The sequence below is a fragment of the Physeter macrocephalus genome, chromosome 7 (assembly GCF_002837175.3).
Source record: "Physeter macrocephalus isolate SW-GA chromosome 7, ASM283717v5, whole genome shotgun sequence".
NCBI lineage: Eukaryota > Metazoa > Chordata > Mammalia > Artiodactyla > Physeteridae > Physeter > Physeter macrocephalus.
Genome location: NC_041220.1, coordinates 153,162,719 through 153,182,041, shown reverse-complemented (window position 1 = coordinate 153,182,041; position 19,323 = coordinate 153,162,719). Strand labels below are relative to the sequence as shown.

At 49.6% G+C, this 19,323-nt stretch overlaps 1 protein-coding gene across 1 annotated transcript in view; it reads right to left on the bottom strand.

The window, feature by feature from the left end:
* Positions 1 to 19,071, bottom strand: part of SHROOM2 (shroom family member 2) — a 156,215-nt gene extending 137,144 nt beyond the window's left edge. The window contains exon 1 of the mRNA XM_055086342.1: positions 18,811 to 19,071. Within this exon, the coding sequence (XP_054942317.1) occupies positions 18,811 to 18,975 (165 nt within the window). The 5' untranslated portion in view covers positions 18,976 to 19,071. The remainder of the gene's footprint in view (positions 1 to 18,810) is intronic.
* Positions 19,072 to 19,323: the final 252 nt, after the last annotated feature.

Sequence of the window (19,323 nt, the reverse complement as noted above, 5' to 3'; positions counted from 1 at the left end):
CTGCTTTAGAAACTGGTTCTTATCCCACGGGCATAAGACCATCTTGGGGCCACTGTTACAATTCAGATTCCTAGGCACCAGCAACCCTGATTCAGCAGCATGGCGCCTGTTGATTCCGATATAAATGGCAGGTGAGTCACACGTTTCTAGAGCAGCAGTTCTCAAACTGGAGCCAGCGTCAGAATCCCCAGGAGGATTCCCGACCGAGCGCCAGTTTGGGGTTCAGCAGGTCTGCCAGCAGGGGCCAGGACTCTGCGTTTCTAACAAGGCCCCGGGTCAGACTGATGCTGCTGGTCTGGGGGCCGCACTGTGAAAACCACCGCCTGCTGGGGCGCAACCCCCCTGCCTTTCCGCGTTGTCTATGGCTGCTCTCATGCCACGACAGCAGAGAGGAGGGGTTCGGTCCACAAAGCCAAAAACATCGACCCTGACCGTCTGCAGAAAAAAGTCTGCTGACCTCTAGCTTACAGAGGATCATCCAAATATTAGAAACATCATGAGTGTGTCTATGGCCAAGCTGAGACTTCTGGTACTTCATATGGATTTCAGAGAAGTGGGGGGGATGGCACGTAATTTTATAAAATCCTCAGGATTTTTACACTTTAAACAATGACCTTAAGAAAGACTTTTGGGGACTTCCCTGGTGGTCCAGTGGTTAAGACTCCACGCTCCCAATGCAGGGGGCCCGGGTTCAATCCCTGGTTGGGGAACTAAGATCCCACATGCATGCCGCAACTAAAGAAAAAAAAAAAAAAAAAATCCCGCGTGCCCCTACTTAAGACCCAGCGCAGCCAAATAAATAAATATTTTAAGGAAAAAAAAAGATTTTGGGGGAACTTCCCTGGTGGTCCAGTGGTTAAGACTCCACGCCCCCATCGCAGGGGGCCCGGGTTCAATCCCTGGTCGGGGTACCAAGATCCCGAAATCCATGCAGCCAAAAAAAAAAAGAGCTTTAGTGCACTCCTGTACTCAAAGGCCCCCGGCTACAGACCTAGTCCTGACCACCTAATATGATCTGCAAGCAGGCCGCTTGGGGCTTGGTTTCCCACCTATAAACATAAACAACCCTGGTCAAGCCTCCCAGCGGGCTCATTACAGAACGAGGGTGAAAAGAAAGACTCAACAGAAAACCTGATAAACTGTACCATGTGATATGAAGATAATACCAAGGCACCCCCAACCCTGGAAAGGTTAAGTCCATTCAGGGACTCCCCTGTAGTCTGGGTTCATTAAACAACCAGAAAGGTTCCAGATGCGGAGCCTCATTTTCATCTGAAGCTGTGTCACTGGAAAGAGGAAAGAGAGCAGAAAGGAAAAGAGAGAAGCTCATTTCCCAAGGCGGGGGCGATGCCTTGCTGAGCTGTTATTGCCCTTGGCCACAGGGTGACCGTATGTACTCAGTGTCCGCACCGCCGGATCCACCCCTGCAGCCGGGAAAAGGCATCCCTCAACAGAAGAATGGAGGTCAGCAGGGTGCCAGGAGGAAAGGACGGTGTCCTCCACGCACTCAGGAGACAGGCTGCAGCTTCCCTCCTCCTGAGGACGGCCCTGCTGGGTGGCCAGGGCAGTGGGTGCGGTCCCCCCTTTTGGCAAATCTCTACCCTATCTGTGATACAGGAGAAATACACGTGTCCACTTTCTAGGGCTGTTTGGAGATGCTCTACACTCGTGCCCAAGAGCAAGAAGCAGCAGCCAAAAGCAAGGCACGACCACGTGAATGCGCGCCCCTCCACAGGAGCACCATTCATAAAAGCAAAAAGGCTGGGCTTCCCTGGTGGCGCAGCGGTTGAGAGTCCGCCTGCCGATGCAGGGGACACGGGTTCGTGCCCCGGTCCGGGAAGATCCCGCGTGCCGCGGAGCGGCTGGGCCCGTGAGCCACGGCCACTGAGCCTGTGCGTCCGGAGCCTGTGCTCTGCAACGGGAGAGGCCACGGCAGTGAGAGGTCCGCGTACGGCAAAAAAAAAATAAATAAATAAAAATAAATAAATAAATAAATAAAGCAAAAAGGTGGAAACAACCAGATGTCGACCAACTGACAAATGATAAACGAAATGTGCTCTATCCATAAAGTGCAATATTATTCAGCCATAAAAAGGAATGAAGTCCTGACACACGCTAACGTGGATGAGCCTCGAAAACGTGATGCTGAATGAAAGAAGCCAACACAAAAGGCCATGCATTGTGCGGCTCTATTTAGATGAAATGTCCAGAAGAGGCAAACCCACGGAGACAGACAGGAGACTGGTTGTTGCCAGGGGCTGGGGCCAGCAGGAACGGGGAGCGACTGCTCACGGGCACAGGGTTTCTTTTGTGGGTGATGAAAATTTCCGGAATTAGAGCGATGGCTGCACAACTAAGCGAGTATACTAAACCCCACCAAACTGTACACTTCTTTAAAAGGATGAATCTTATGCTACGTGAGTTATACCTCAATTAAAAAAATTTTTTTAAACTCAAGGGGAAAAAACATTCCGGCAGGCCTGCCCTGCACGCTCTCCAGCCCCCCCAGGGAAGGGACCGGGCTTCCTCAGCACTGTGCATATGCACCCTTAGTCCAAGAGGGTGCAGAGCTGGGAGACATGTGCAAAGATCCAGAGGTCAGAATGCTCTCGGGGCTGCAAGGATGGCAAGGAAGCCAGGCCGTGGCCTCTACGTGGACCCACAGGACGAGCGCCCCGTGGCGCCAGGCCCGGGCTGGTTCTGGCCGACAGCGCGGGGCCACAGGTGCTCTGGGGGGCCTGCCCCCCAGGCTGGTCACAGGTCAGGTTCTCCGCGTCCTCCACACTCCCTGGGCCACCCCCTCCTCCACATGCCCATGACACTGAAGTCTGGTTAACAAGGGACCTCGGAGGCAGTAAAGACAGCAGAAATGCAGCCCGGGAGAGCAGGCGAGGGAGACTCAGGACAGCCCACGGACCCTCTCCCCTTCTCCCCACCGCGGGGGATTCTGGCGGGGCTTCCTTCACACGGGTGCGCACGCCTGCCTTTCCAGGATAAGGCAGGACCAGGCGACCGCAACGTGCAGAACAAGTCGCTGTGGTGAGGCCGGGGGCACCTTCTTTCCAGGGCAGACTCCTCCAGTCCCGCACTCGGCTTTTCCTTCCGGGGCCCGCCGCACACCGCGAGTCATCCCCTGCTGCTGGGAGGCCTGGGAAGCGTCATTCTGTGATGGCTTCACAACACGCATGGCCTCGTTCTTTAGAAACACCTAAGGTTCCTTCCTCAGTCAAGGCGGGAGGGAGGACTGCAGAAGACAAGGCTGGAAATGGGCAGCAGCTGAAAGATAAAGAACCTTCTAGGCCAGCTAAGGTGCAACACGAGGAGTTACCTTTCCAGCAAGAGCCTGAGAAGCCCAGCTGGGCTCCGGCACATGCACTGCTGGGGGTCTAGAGGAGGCTGGCGCACGGAGAGTCCAGAGGTGGTGACGGTACAAGGCCAGTCCCGTGCCTGCCCCGAGAGGCGATAACGGAGGCCAGGACACCAGGGGTGAAAGAGAAGGTACAAATACGAGACACTGAGGCTCCAGGGACTGGGTGATCGGTTGGCCACGGAAGCTCAAGGAGAGACAAGCATCAAGGATGACTCCCGCATTGGGGGATGAACCTGTCGGCAGGCCCGGAAGTGCAGGAGAATTAAGGTAAAGGAAGGTGCAAGATCTGCAGCTGCAACAGGCTGAGTTGGAGCAGCCTGGGCGGTACCCAGGGGGCTCTCCCAGCAGAATCTGGGCCTGCAGCGGAGACCTGAGAGCTGGCTGCCTGCCTCAAGGAAGCGCACGAGACCACCTAGACAAGAGAGGAGAGAGAAAGGAGGGGCCTCCAGCAGAAACCAACACTGCCTCGGACGGCCAAGGGGAAGAGCCAGTAAAGGCCACTTTCACAAGGGTCAAAAGAAGGAGAAAGCGTTTCTGCGTGAATGAGACATCTCTTTCAGATCGGCAGTAACACCCCAGGTAATTTGAGAGTTACACCCTGTAAAAGCAAACCTAGTCCCTGCCAGGGAGCACAGGAAGGAGTGTCCTCGATCAGCAGCAGACACTGTCAGTTTACCTTTGGGGGTAAAACTGCACAACTACATGCAGTGGTGTGAGGTTCTAATAATTTTTCTCCAAAATGCCAGCCCCTGAAAACGGGGAGGAAGAGGGGAAACAGTAGCCCCGCCCCAGCTCGTAACCCGTAGAGGCATCCACTCTGGACGATTTCATCCACTCTGTGGGGAGATCAACACAAAATAAATATGACCCAAGCAGCAGCAGGCCTGTCTTTTCAAGTCCAGATGTTTCGTTTCCAAACTTTCCTCCAAGATTCAGGGCATCTAAACACTAATGAAAAGTACAAGAAAAGCTGCACCTACCAAAAAAAGCACACAGTTGTTTTAAAGACCAACGCATTTGATCAATACGAAGTACTCAGTTTTCCAGAAGTTAGGGTTTTCTTTTTTATATGCTTGTCTACAAAAAGCTAAATGATAAAACTCAATAGATGCCATAGTAATGAAACATGTCATTTTTAAAATTCCAAGTGGCATACACAAAACTAAGCTTCCTTTAAGCTAGCATGTGACTCCAAACATTGTCGACAACGTTAATTCTTAAGAGAATTACGCTCAAGCAACTCATAATTAGATCTGCCCGGTACCAAGCAAAGAATTCCACAGACGGGGAAAAAAAATTCAACACAGCTCCATTACCAAAAATAAGATTATTAAATGTTTTGGGTTGCTGATTATCTTTTCCCTTAGTTTCAATTTTTTGAAGATGGTTTGAATCTTTCTGCAACAAGAAAAAAACAGTATTGCTACGCTTACAAACTGACAAGCACATGTACAATTAGCACAGATAAGTATCACTGTGTTTACAAATTTACAAACATGGCACAATTCACACAGACAGGATCAGAATTTCATCAGCAGCAGTATTTCATCAGCTTCCGCATTTCCAAAGCCACAAGCAAAGAATCCCTTCACCTCCTATGAAAGTCACGGAGGGCCACCGGGGTTCCCCCCCACCACCTACCTTCCCAGGCTTTCGGTAAGCATTTCAACACCTGGAACAGAAGAGGCTCTCCTTCCTCACCCCTCTCAGCACCCACTGCCCCTAACCCTCAGATCCCCACACCAATGCCACCTTCCTCCGGGGACCAGCTTTACTTTGCACTCGCCTTTATCTCCCTTTCCTTGATGGTCTACCTCATGTGTCTATGTTTTCTATTCCCTAGGGAAAATAAGAGCCTGCCATGCAAGATCATAACTGATTAATCTGATAGAGGCAGCCCGGTTAATGAGGATTTCATGTAACCCGCCCAGGCAATACCCTCTGCACTTGAACCCAAATGGTAAGTAAAGCACAATTCAACCAGGAGAAAGGTGCACGCCCTGACATCATACCGGCAGCCGCCCTCCTCTCCTCTGGTCAGCCCTCCCGGGCTAAGCTAAGTAGCTGGACTGGGGAGCCTCCCCGCCTCTGCCCCTCCTCTCCATAGCTCCCAGGCAATCGTCTGCAGGGAGGGGAAGGCAAAGCAACACAGGGTGAAAATTAAATTACCAGCTGAGGGAAAAGCTACGGTGGAAAGAAGCTGAACTTGTGAGCCTGCAGGTCTCATTTTACTAACAAGTGCGCAGGGAATAAGCTACATCCTAATTGGACACCCACAGTGATTCCTTCTACAAACTAAATAATCATTCCCTCTGTATGGGTGTAAATTAACCATTATATATTCAGTCTCTTAAAGCTAGCGGTATTCATTAGAAGGAAAACTTTTGAAAACAAACTTATGGTTACCAGGGGGGTAATGGGGGGAAGGGATAAATTGGGAGACTGGGATTGACGTATACACACCACTACATATAAAACAGATAACTAATAAGGATCTACAGTACAGCACAGGGAACTCTTCTCAATACTCTGTAATGACCTATACGGGAAAAGAATCTAAAAAAGAGTAGATATATGTATATTATAACTGACTCACTTTGCTATACACCTGAAACTATACTATAAACTATTTACAACACTGTAAATCGACTATACTCCAATAAAAAGTTAAAACAAACAAACAGAACAAAAAAACAACAACAACAAAGAAAATTCCTGATTTCTCCCCAGATTTCGTTTGTTAGAATGGTCTTAACTCTTGTAGTAAGTAATCAAAGAAACGTGTAACGGCCCAAATACAACAGAGGCTTATTTCTTGCTCATACACTGGTACTACTGGGAGGGTAACCAGGCTATGGTCAGCTAGCTTCCTCCTCAGGCATTCAGGAACCTGTGCGGATGAGGCTCTGCCCTAGGACCATCTTCATTCCAGACAACCAGAAGAGGAAAGCACGACAGGCGGTAAATGGCCTGCATCACTTCTACTTGCTTCTGATTGGGTAGAACTATGGCCTCATAGCTGCAAGGGAAGCTGGGAAGTGTAGTCCAGCAGCATGTCCAGAAAGAAAAGGAGACGCACGCTCCAGGGAGCAGATAGCGTCTCTACCAAGCCTCTGGGTCTGACTCCATGCCCTCCAAGATTTTCTACTTCCAGAAAGCAAAGCAGTGAAGAAATGGAGTTTGTTGTCATGGGATATTTAACCTTCATCTTTCCTACTATTTTTACTTCCCAAACCACTTTTTAAAATCTTATTCTTCTGAATATCACATTGATCTGAAAGAGCTACCTTGCATTAATATTATAAAAAGGAAATATCAGTATTATTCAAAAACACTTTAGGGACTTCCCTGGTGGTCCAGTGGGTAAGACTCCACGCTCCCAATGCGGGGGCCCGGGTTCGATCCCTGGTTGGGGAACTAGATCCCACATGCATGCCGCAACTAAAAGTCCGCCTGCCGCAACTAAGAAGTACGCATGCCGCAACTGGGAGTACGCATGCCGCAACTAAAGAGCCTGCATGCTGCAACTAAAGATCCCGCATGCCACAACTAAGACCCGGTGCAGCCTAAATAAATAAATAAATATATTTTTTTAAAAACCAGTTTTTGGTGGAAAGGAGGAAATAATCACTTCCAGTGGGCTGTAAATAGCACAACAAATGTACTGGTGCTGGGCGTAAGATATGTATTTAAATTAAATGCTTTTCTACAAATCCAATGCTAAACAGTCAGAATAAGTACCAAAATCTCTAGGAGACACATTAAAATGTTGCCATACAAAATCCAGCTTAAAGTCTTTCCATAATAAACAGGCAATTTCATACATTAACATTATTTTTTTAAGAAATTTCTTCACATTATTTTTTATAGTTTTCCAAGTTCTTAGTGAAGCAGGATGAAGTAGGGGAAAGGGGGAAAGGGGGAGAAGAGATGGAATTTAAATCTACTAGAACTAGGGCTTCCCTGGTGGCACAGTGGTTAAGAATCCGCCTGCCAATGCAGGAGACACGGGTTCGAGCCCTGGTCCGGGAAGATCCCACATGCCGCGGAGCAACTAAGCCCGTGCGCCACAACTACCGAGCCTGCGCTCTAGAGCCCGTGAGCCACAACTACTGAGCCCACGAGCCACAACTACTTAAGCCCACGCACCTAGAGCCTGTGCTCCGCAACAAGAGAAGCCCCCATGATGAGAAGCCCGTGCACCGCAACGAAGAGTAGCCGGCGCTCTTCGCAACGAGAGAAAGCCCGCGCACAGCAACAAAGACCCAATGCAGGCAAAAATAAATAAATAAAATTTAAAAAATGTAAAAAAAAAAAAAAAAAAAAAAAAAAAAATCTACTAGGGCTAACTTTCCATACTGACTCATTTCACACCTGTGTCAATACACTGAAGTGGGAATGATTCTAGTTTGACAGCCTGAAGGATTAAGGGTGAGAAAAGGTTAAGGACAGAGTGCACGATTCAGCTACATATGCAAGACATTCTCTCCAGACTGGAACCACTGTGGCCAGAGCAGGAGGAAGAGATGACCACTCTCACGTCTCCGAGCAAAGCAGGGCTCCTCTAAACTGGCAAACCTCGCACCAACTTTCAAATCTGCCCTACACCGGAAACTTACGTTCAATCGAGGAAAACATTACTATCTGAAGGGATGTGGCATGCCGCAACTAAAAGTCCGCCTGCCGCAACTAAGAAGTACGCATGCCGCAACTGGGAGTACGCATGCCGCAACTAAAGAGCCTGCATGCTGCAACTAAAGATCCCGCATGCCACAACTAAGACCCGGTGCAGCCTAAATAAATAAATAAATATATTTTTTTAAAAACCAGTTTTTGGTGGAAAGGAGGAAATAATCACTTCCAGTGGGCTGTAAATAGCACAACAAATGTACTGGTGCTGGGCGTAAGATATGTATTTAAATTAAATGCTTTTCTACAAATCCAATGCTAAACAGTCAGAATAAGTACCAAAATCTCTAGGAGACACATTAAAATGTTGCCATACAAAATCCAGCTTAAAGTCTTTCCATAATAAACAGGCAATTTCATACATTAACATTATTTTTTTAAGAAATTTCTTCACATTATTTTTTATAGTTTTCCAAGTTCTTAGTGAAGCAGGATGAAGTAGGGGAAAGGGGGAAAGGGGGAGAAGAGATGGAATTTAAATCTACTAGAACTAGGGCTTCCCTGGTGGCACAGTGGTTAAGAATCCGCCTGCCAATGCAGGAGACACGGGTTCGAGCCCTGGTCCGGGAAGATCCCACATGCCGCGGAGCAACTAAGCCCGTGCGCCACAACTACCGAGCCTGCGCTCTAGAGCCCGTGAGCCACAACTACTGAGCCCACGAGCCACAACTACTTAAGCCCACGCACCTAGAGCCTGTGCTCCGCAACAAGAGAAGCCCCCATGATGAGAAGCCCGTGCACCGCAACGAAGAGTAGCCGGCGCTCTTCGCAACGAGAGAAAGCCCGCGCACAGCAACAAAGACCCAATGCAGGCAAAAATAAATAAATAAAATTTAAAAAATGTAAAAAAAAAAAAAAAAAAAAAAAAAAAAATCTACTAGAGCTAACTTTCCATACTGACTCATTTCACCCCTGTGTCAATACACTGAAGTGGGAATGATTCTAGTTTGACAGCCTGAAGGATTAAGGGTGAGAAAAGGTTAAGGACAGAGTGCACGATTCAGCTACATATGCAAGACATTCTCTCCAGACTGGAACCACTGTGGCCAGAGCAGGAGGAAGAGATGACCACTCTCACGTCTCCGAGCAAAGCAGGGCTCCTCTAAACTGGCAAACCTCGCACCAACTTTCAAATCTGCCCTACACCGGAAACTTACGTTCAATCGAGGAAAACATTACTATCTGAAGGGATGTGACCAGCCCAAAAGAAACAAGTGAAGCTATGGCCTTAAAGGAGTCCCCAGAGAAGCAGCCTGGCTAGATCACTCACCCACATGCACCAGCCTCCAAAAAGCATCGCAGTCACCCACTCTTACATACCTGCAAACGGCAAGGACGAACTGAGCCTCCAACAGAAGCCAAACAAACACACAAAAAGCAGTGGAGCTCAGAAACGGAATCTACACAGCAAGAAGACATTTTTTTAAACCACTTTAACATTCTCAAAGATATGAAAGAAGAACCATGAAACAAGATCAGTATGGTATCAAAAAGGAACATTCGAGAACAACACTAACAAAACAAACAAAAAACAAACAACTTTGGAAATTTAAAAAAAAGCACATGTTTAAAACTCAGTGGAAGGATTGGAAGATAAGGCTGTACAAAATCTCCTGAGAAGAACAAAAATACAGAGAAAAGAAAAATAAGACAGAAAAAATTAGAGTTAGTCCAAAGGACTAAGAAACAGAAAGATTTGGGACCTCCTTGGTGATGCAGTGAATAAGAATCCGTCTGCCAATGCAGGGGACACGGGTTCCAGCCCTGGTCCGGGCAGGTCCCACATGCCGTGGAGCGACTAAGTCCGTGCGCCACAACTACTGAGCCTGCACTCTAGAGCCCACGAGCCACAACTACTGAGCCCACGTGCCACAGCTACTGAAGGCCGCAGGCCTACAGCCCGTGCTCCGCAGCAAGAGAAGCCACTTCAATGAGAAGCCCGCGCACCGCAACGAAGAGTAGCCCCCGCTCGCCGCAACTAGAGAAAAGCCCGCATGCGGCAACGAAGACCCAACGCAGCCAAAAATAAAATTAATTAAATTAAAAAAAGAAAAGAAACAGAAAGCTCTGTTGTCTCCCCAACAATACCGTACACCAGCGGAGATGAGAACACCACCTGCAAAGAAAGTGCCGAGGGAAAACCGTCTCCAACTCAGACTTCCACACCCAACAATCCATTTACTGTCAAGGTAAAATAATGACGTTCTCAGATACAGAAGGTCTCAAAAGACGATCGATCCCCTGGGTGTCCGAATATAGTAAAAGATTTTTTGCAACTGGGGAAGGTGCGGCGGATGAATCAACGATATGCACGTAGAAAATGAGGCAAAGAAACAAAGCCTACCCTTACCCTTGGTGATTATGAAAACTTGTGCAGGAGACATAATCATAGTTTGTACCACCAGGCTCAGCAGTGTTGGCACTGGCATTCAAAATAACATACACACCGAATACTGCTAGCCAAGTGGTTCTCAAAGGGGGCAATTTATTTTTTTGCAAATGCTATAACATTTTATTCTGTCAATTATGAGATGAAAAACAAATTTTAAAAATAAATTTTGTCTTTAAATAACTTTTTCTACATACTTGCAGGATGCCTTACCGTTTATTTTTATTTTTTTTATATTCATATTATTTTTTTTTTCTAACATTCTCATTGGAGTACAACTGCTCCACAATGGTGTGTCGGCCCCTGCTGTACAACAAAGCGAGTCAGCTATACATATACATATATCCCCACGTCTCCTCCCTCTTGCGTCTCCCTCCCACCCTCCCTATCTCACCCCTCCAGGTGGTCACAGAGCACCGAGCTGACCTCCCTGCGCCTCGCGGCCGCCCCCCACCAGCCATCTTGCCCATCCACTCATCTGTCGATGGACAGCCAGGATGCCCCCACGTCCTGGCCACCGCAAAGAGCGCCGCAATGAACACCGTGGCACACGACTCTCCCCCGAACCATGGTCTTCTCAGCGCACGGCGGTATTTTTAACTTTATTTTTTTTATTGAAGTAGAGGTGATTTACAATGTGTGCCAATCTCTGCTGTACAGCAAAGTGACCCAGTTCTACACATAGAGACATTCTTTTTTTTAATATCTTTTCCATTACTGCTTACCACAGGATACTGAATACAGTTCCCTGTGCTCTACAGTAGGACCTTGCTGTTTATCCATTCTATATACAATAGTTTGCATCTGCTAATCCCAAACTCCCAATCCATCCCCTTTTTTTTATTGAAGTAGAGGTGATTTACAATGTGTGCCAATCTCTGCTGTACAGCAAAGTGACCCAGTTCTACACATAGAGACATTCTTTTTTTTAATATCTTTTCCATTACTGCTTACCACAGGATACTGAATACAGTTCCCTGTGCTCTACAGTAGGACCTTGCTGTTTATCCATCCTACATATAACAGTTTACATCTGCTCATCCCAAACTCCCAGTTCAAAGGGGGCAATTTTTGTCCCCCAGTGGACATCTGGCAACGTCTGGAGACGTTTCTGACCATCTCAGCTACAGGAGGTGGAGGAATCTGCACCGGCTTCTAGCGGGTGGAGGCCAGGGGTACGGCTCAACATCCCACAGGGCACAGGACGGTCCCCCACGACAAAGAGCTATTTGGCCCAAAAACGTCAGTGGTGCTAAGGTTGGAAAAGCCAACCCTCTTCTAACCAAAATTATGATGTAGTTACATTGGGAGTATGGGGGCCCAAGGTATGTGTCTGGGTGGTTGGTGTGGAAAAAAAGACTACATCCCAAGCTTCCATAGTGGGAAGTCAAGAGTTATCCCGAAACGGAACAATGCAAGTAGCAGCCATACAGAATATAGGCAAATGCCCAAAGAAATCAGCTAAAAAGTGTCAATAGCTTCTCTAGGGAAGAGGAAACGACAGTGCGGAGCTGCTGGTATGATGACAAGCCCTGCAGAACTATTTGATCGTTGCAACTGGGCAAGGGCCACTTTGATAAAAATAAAAACAAAACTCAAAAAGATACACTAACATTTTGTGTCTTTCCTCCCTTGAATAAGTAAAATGTTGCCTTTAGAGCCCACACAATCTACCCCTGCCTGGGTTCTTGTTGACCTTCACAATTTGCCTTTGATCTGAAAGTCTTGGTCACGTTTGGCCAAAAGGAAGACAATCGCAACCCTTCCCAGGCCATGTAGAGCACTGTTCTTCCAGATCCATCCAACAGAGGCTGCAGCCATTGCCTCCAACTTCATACCCAGGAGATTTTAGAAAAACAGCCCAGGTTGAAAAAAAAAAAAAAAAAAAGTTACCTCTGCATTGCAATTCAGAACATCCTGGCTTTTCAGAACCACCCTATTTGTTCGAATCTAAAGTAAAGTTAGTCCAATTATTTTTTAACCGTATCCCACCGTCGTCCTTCTAGTAAGGTATGTTCCCCCAAAGAGAGGCCTTAACATTCGCACTGGTCAAGGAAACAGGCTCCACCTACCACAGGGCCGTGCAAATATCGAATCCAGCAAGGTAACAGGAAAAGAATTCTTCCAGAATACACCCTCCCTCTGTTGGACACTGGCAAAAGGTTTTAAAAAGACCAAAAGAGCAATATGCAACCCTGAGGGCTTTCAAAACCCTTCGTGTGGGTGGAAATTGCAGCTTGGAAGAGTGCGGCTTGCATAATTTCTCATCAAAGGATGGCCCCATGCCTGACTGCAGTGCATGAAAAGTAAGAGGTAAGACTGAATAAAAAGTCTGTTCAGCCTTTAAGTCCTTAAATTATCTCGTTGACTGTTTACACTGCGCCCAGTGTACAAGAAGAAAGGCTCCCCAGAGCCCCGAAGAAATCCTCAAATCCAGGTTCATTTGCATGCTGACACAAAACAACTTCCGCAAGAGGACAGCTCCAAAATGCCTTCCAAATAGAAAAGCCAGCCCTTTCCAAGCCGGGAGCCCAGTTTCTTTAGCCGAGAAATAGCAAGGTGAATTAAGAAATCCCAGCTCGTTAGGACAAGGTGAAAACGGCTATTTTTATGAGCCTTTCATTCTCATTCTCTTCTACATTTAGCTCTCGGGCAAACTTGTTTTCTTCCCTTCAAAAGATGAATGTCAGGACATGTTATGAAGCACTCATAACTGAACCAGGAAGGGCAAAATGCATCACGATGCAGAAGTGTGATGCACAGCTTAAGTTTATAGCTTTTCACACTGTGGAAGCTTCTGGATTTATAGACGTGAGTCCTGCTGAATTAATTTCTACGGGAGGAAGAACCCCCCCCACCCCCACCCATTGCACCTCAAAGCTCCAGCACCAGAGCTCGGGATGGGACTTGGGTCTCTCTGCCAGACTTCCCACCCCTGCACCCAAAACACCTCCGGAGGACCAGGGATAACAATTAACAGGACCCAGCTAGGCACAGGCTGGGACAGGGGAAGAAAGATATATCTGAATGCCAGCTGGCAAGGCACGTCTTGCCTTTCCACCAACTGGAGAGGTGTTTCAGCACAGGAAAGAAAACTCACCCTTCACTCTTTTTTTTAAACCGTACTATTAATTTTTAAATACAAATGAGTCTCTGGCATTACACTCCTCCGAACAATCAGCAAGCTGCAGCTGGCCTCAAAGAGGCTGGGATCTCACGGTGCCCAGGAGTTGCCTCGGCCATAACGGCACCCACCGCACCTGGGTCTGCCGCGGAGGGGCGCCCAGCCCTCGCCCACCCACCACTTATTTCTGTGGAGCCCTGGGAGAGTGGCAGTGGTCCTTAGACGGGTGCTGACGTGGGACTCTGCTTCAACACCGGCATCGAGCAAAACCCGGAGAGGCTGAGATCCAGCGGTTCCCGATCCACAGCTGAATTCAACAGACGCCCCACCCCCACCCCCCGCTTTTTCACAGCCTTCAGTGGTAACTGATAAAGAACTTGGCTCTTGGGGGCAGATATAAGGACGACCAGACAACAACTTGTCCTGACCAGGGTTGCCAGGTCACCCACGACCGTGACTCAGCACAGCCCATGAAAGGACGCCCCTTTCAGACCACCACAGAAGGTACCTCCGGGCCCCCACCAACAGCTAGTCTCTGCCCCAAGCCTCGGCCATCAGGAGCTCTAACGGCTGACACAGGACATTTGCCAGCTGGGTGTGTGGGCCAACCCCCCAAAAAGGTGCCCTGCTTCCCCTCCAGCCCTCCTTGAGCACGCAAACCAAGAAGGACATTTAAGGACACGGCCTGGCATCCCGTGAAAGGCCGAACGGTCCGAAGGCTCCCGAGGGTGCGTCAGGCTGGGCCCCCCAAGCCCCAGCTCTCCCGCACCACCCCCCCAGGACGGCTCTGGTCCCCAAAGGCAACCTGAAAATCAACGGGTTCCCAAAGGAGCCGCCCGCGGGACCAGGCCAGGCCCAAATTACTGTCTTCTTCGGAGCTCCTGGCTAAGGCTCTGGCATTCTTGGCGGGAAGGGGTGAGGAGGACCTAAGAAACGGTGAAAAGGAGGGGCAGGGGCTTCATTCCTTCCCCGGTTAACAAACATTCCTGAGGCGGAAGGGGGTCTGCTGACACCCAGCTGGCCCACTTAAGGTTTCCTAATGAATCCCCAAAGGCCCTTCTGGAATTCTAGCCCCTCCAGTGACACGTTAGAAATCAGGCCCTGCCCACCCCCATGGAACTTTTACACTTGCTGAGCTGATGGGGAAAGAAAGCGCCACGCAGACAGCAGGACCACGTACAACATCATGGCACCTACTTCCACAGCTCCTGAGAGGTCCCGCGTCAAAGCGCCGTCTCGGAAACACTAAGGAGTCAAAGCCTTTGGAGTTTCCTAAGGCACGGACTTTATTTCTGCTCCCTCTGTGACAGCAGTGTGAAAAACTGGGGTTCTGTGTTATCTTCCAGCCCTGGTAATACGTCAAGCTACAAGTCAGTGTCAATGTAACGAACGGTTACAAATCTGGTTGCCACCTGGCTGGGGACTTTACGTGTGCGCTGTGAATGCCAAGAAGGCCACTCCCAGGAAGTCAGTATCCCTTTAACTTCAAACCCGACCCAGAGAAAAGAGCAGCCCCGCCGAATGCCCGTGGAACACAGCACTCGGGAGTTCCTGCTTCCATTTCCTTTATCCAGATACAGAAATGCAGATGAAGCAAGTATTTGTTTGAGTTTTACTATGTAAATAAAGCCTATTATCAGGGCCAGCGCTTAGGAAGAAAACAGCCTTCCCCGCCAAAGCTGACTATGCCAGGGGTCTCCGAGTATCTTCAAAAAGAAGAATTAAACACAAGCGTTCAAAGCTAAAATCCTTTCAGAGCAAAAGTGATATACAGTTACTCAAGCGAGGGTGATCTGTGCCCAGGAGACATCTGGCAAGGTCTGCAGACTTTTCTGGTTGTCACACCTGGGGGGTGGTGCCAGTGGGCAAAGGCCAGGGCTGCTGCTAGACACCCTACAATGCACAGGACAGCGCCACCGCCCCCAGCAAAGAAACATCCAGCCCAGAACATCGGTAGTGCCAAGGTTGAAAAACCCTCACAGGATGTGACAAAGTTACTGAATATGGCATTGCAAGTGATTCCAGACAAGAGCAGGTGGCGCCAAGTGGAGAGAAAGCAGAGACAGACGTGCAGGGTCAAGATCTGGTCCCGAGGACCCTTCTCAAGACCTGTCAGGTTTGTGACCTCAGGGCACACCACTGAACCCTCCTTGGCTTTAGTTGTTTCATCTACAAAATGGGCTAATGAAACTCCATCAAGGGGCTTCCCTGGTGGCACAGTCGTTAAAAATCCACCTGCCAATGCAGGGGACACGGGTTCGAGCCCTCATCCGGAAAGATCCCACATGCGGCGGAGCAACTAAGCCCGTGTGCCACAACTACTGAGCCTGCGCTCTAGAGCCCGCGAGCCACAACTACTGAGCCCACGAGCCACAACTACTGAAGCCCACACGCCTAGAGCCCTGCGCTCTAGAGCCCGCGAGCCACAACTACTGAGCCCACGAGCCACAACTACTGAAGCCCACACGCCTAGAGCCCGTGCCCCGCAACAAGAGAAGCCACCGCGATGAGAAGCCCGCGCACCGCAATGAAGAGCAGCCCCCGCTCGCCCCAACTAGAGAAAGCCCGTGGGCAGTAACGAACACCCAACGCAGCCAAAAATAAATAAATAAAATAAATTAAAAACTCCATCAGGAGATCAGGGATTGAACCAGCCGTGTTCTTGGCATCACTTCCAGTTCTAAGATGTACACTCCTATGAGGCTTTCAACTGAGACACTCATCATCGTAAGCAGAGTGCATCCTCTTACACTGTATCAAGCTTCTTCCAAGTCAGATTCTGTTAGAAATGAGCTGTATAATATCCCAGGGCTCTAATATGTTAACAATTTAATTACAAGGTTTTTTAAATGCAAAAAAAAAAAAAAAAAAAGCTATTAGAAGGCCTATTATTTAAGGATCCCTAGAGATTTTTCAGTAGGTACTGGGAAAAGAAGATTCAAAGCTTAGATTAATCTAAATTCTGGAGGTGGAACAAATTTCCCCAGTCTCCATCACAACAGTCTATTTCCATTTTTTAAGTGATTATAATGGACACGCTTTCCTTTATCCTTCTCTAATAATGTGAGTTAATTACCAGCTGTTGGATTGTAAGCAAGCATCAGTGATGACTTAATCCAGGAGAAAAGACAAGGAGGTGAAATACTGCAAATACCACGCAATACAATGTGTGGTTAAGGAATATATACATGCATGTGTGAGCACGCGTGTGTTCATGTGTACACAAGTGTGCCTGGAAATTTGTCACAGATGTCCCAAACTGTCCTGAATCCTCTCCATCCTAAGCAAAGGAACCACAAATCTCCAGTCACAGTAAAGCACCTATAAAAACCAAGCAGCAGTTTAAGGGAGGGACACATGAGCATCTCAGATAAGACTCATAAGCAGCTTTATTTCTGCAGAATCCTGAAGCACGATCTGGAAAGGCAGGGCGTGTACACCGCTACCAGCCTAGCCCTACCTACCCACACACCTTAACAACTACCCTGACAGCCAACCCAGGGGCCAAATCAGGAGCAGACGGCCTGCCTCCTGTGCCCTGAAGAGGCCCTGGTGTGTGTCAATGGGTTTTACTGCCCACCTCCCTCAGTTTCTAGAACAGGGTCCTCTTGCACAAGGAGAAGAGAAGCCACTAAGAATGCGTGGGGTTTTTTAGCACATGAGGTACAGAGAAAGGAGGAGGTCCCCTTCTCCAGCTTCCGGTAAAACAACTGAATTTTTAGAGTTTAAGTCCAGCTTTCTTACACTGCATAAGCCCAAAAAGCAAGATGTCATCTTAAATAATGTTTTACGACTTAACTCCATCTGCTGTAAAGACAGGTCCGAGGAAGACAGGTTGAATCGCGCGCGTGCGCGTATTCTTTTTTAAAAGACTCTCTAGAAACGATACAAGTCTGAGTAATTCACCTGATATCTTTTTAACTTTTACCATCAGAAATGCCCGGTAAAACTTTTATTATGAAAAAGGCACAGGCTACTATGCCTTAATGCACGCATATGCAGGAAATGCCTGTCCTGCACAAGGTGTACACTCTATGGCTGCTCCACCACATACATTTTTCCGAAGAATCTAATTCATTAATGGGTTGCACATGGGTGAAACTTACAACAACAACGACAGCCTCTTTGCCCGGTTCCACATAAATTCAAGTGCACGCCTCCCCTCAAAGTCTCTAGTTTTATCAATATAAAAATGAGAGAAAATAAAGATCAGAGTTTACTGTCTCATTTACTATCTAGACAACAAAGCCACACCGCCTCCCAAATTCAATCCGGTGGGCTGGGTTAGGAGTCACTTTAGTTCTTGCTGCTGCGGGGAAGCAGGAAAGCAGAGAAAACCAGTAAGTCACCTTCAAACGCTACTAGGAGCCAAGAGTTTTTGCATTTTAAAGGGAACTTTGTCCTCAGGAACGGCGCGGCCCAGACCTTCCCAGAGAAACTGACCAACAGACACTTTTAACCAGAAGAAAACAGGACGACTGGTTGGCTGTTTGTGTGCTTTTACAGGATTATACAGGTTTGGCTGGTAAGTTTCAGGATGGGTTTTCTGTTTTGAGACGAGAATTCAAAGTTCTAAAGTAACCCCTACACACACACACACACACACACACACACACATTAGGGACTTATTTGGGGGGCTCAAGTCCCACTTTTATAAAGGACGCTGAAAAGTTTCAATCTGTTTTTGCAGGTATCCAGAGCGCCGTGGGTCTAGGGCTGGAAGCGAAAGTCAATAAATATTGATGGGCTTCTGGGAATCGAGAAGCTAGGCTGGCGGCAGCTGCTAGTCTGGGCTTCCTAGCGATAACGGGTGCAAGTCCAAGGGGTGCAGAAACAAGTACCTAGACAGGCAAACACAGGTGGGGACGTCTCTCCCCGACCTCCGCGTAGGCCCACAGGTGCAGGCCGGCGCAGGCGAAGCCGGGAGTGACAGGGGACCCTGCCAGGCCCTTCCCCGGAGGGGGAGGGGAGGGGACCCGGAACAGGAGCCATTGAAACTGCGCGGCGCTGGGAGCCCGCAGGACTGGGGAAACAACGCAGAGGGACCAGGGTGGCGCCCGGACCACACACCTATGCGAGCCCGGCTACCCATGGCCTCGCAGGTGACCCAGGCGGACGCGCGTCCCGGGCCCGGGGGCGCGAACCGGACACCCCCTCCAGCGCTCCTACCCCCCGACGAGTCCCTCGGCCCCCGGCCACCTCCCGGCTGTCACCGTGCGCGTCCCGCGCCCTCCGTACCTTCGTGATGACCAGCGGCTCGCCGTGCTCGCGGCCGCCCTTCAAGGTGAAGCCCCAAGGGGCGCCGCCGCTCAGCTGCACCTCCACCAGGCGCCCGCCATCGGCCGCCCGCGCCTCGGCCTCTGCCAGGCGCTCTGGCCGCGCGCGGGGCTCTGCGCCCTCCATGGCGCGGGGCGCGGAGGCGGCGCGGCCGCTCAGGCCCCCAGGGCCGCCCGACCTGCGCCCATGCACTCCGGGGAGCCCCGGCAGGCCGAGGGCGAGGGAGGCTCCCGGCGCCCCCGCCGCCGCCGCCGCCGCCGCCGCCGCCGGCCACTGGCAAACTTGCGCTGCAACTTGGGAGGAAAGTACCGGCCCCGGACAGGGAGGGAGCCGGGAGGACGCGCGGCGCGGCGCGCGGGGGAGGGCGGGCCCGGAGGGGGCGGGCCCGCGGGGAGGGGCGGGGAGCGGCGGGGTCCGGCGCGCGCGCGGGGGCTCGCGCCGCTCGGGGGGCCGGGGGCGGGGCGAGCGCTCGGG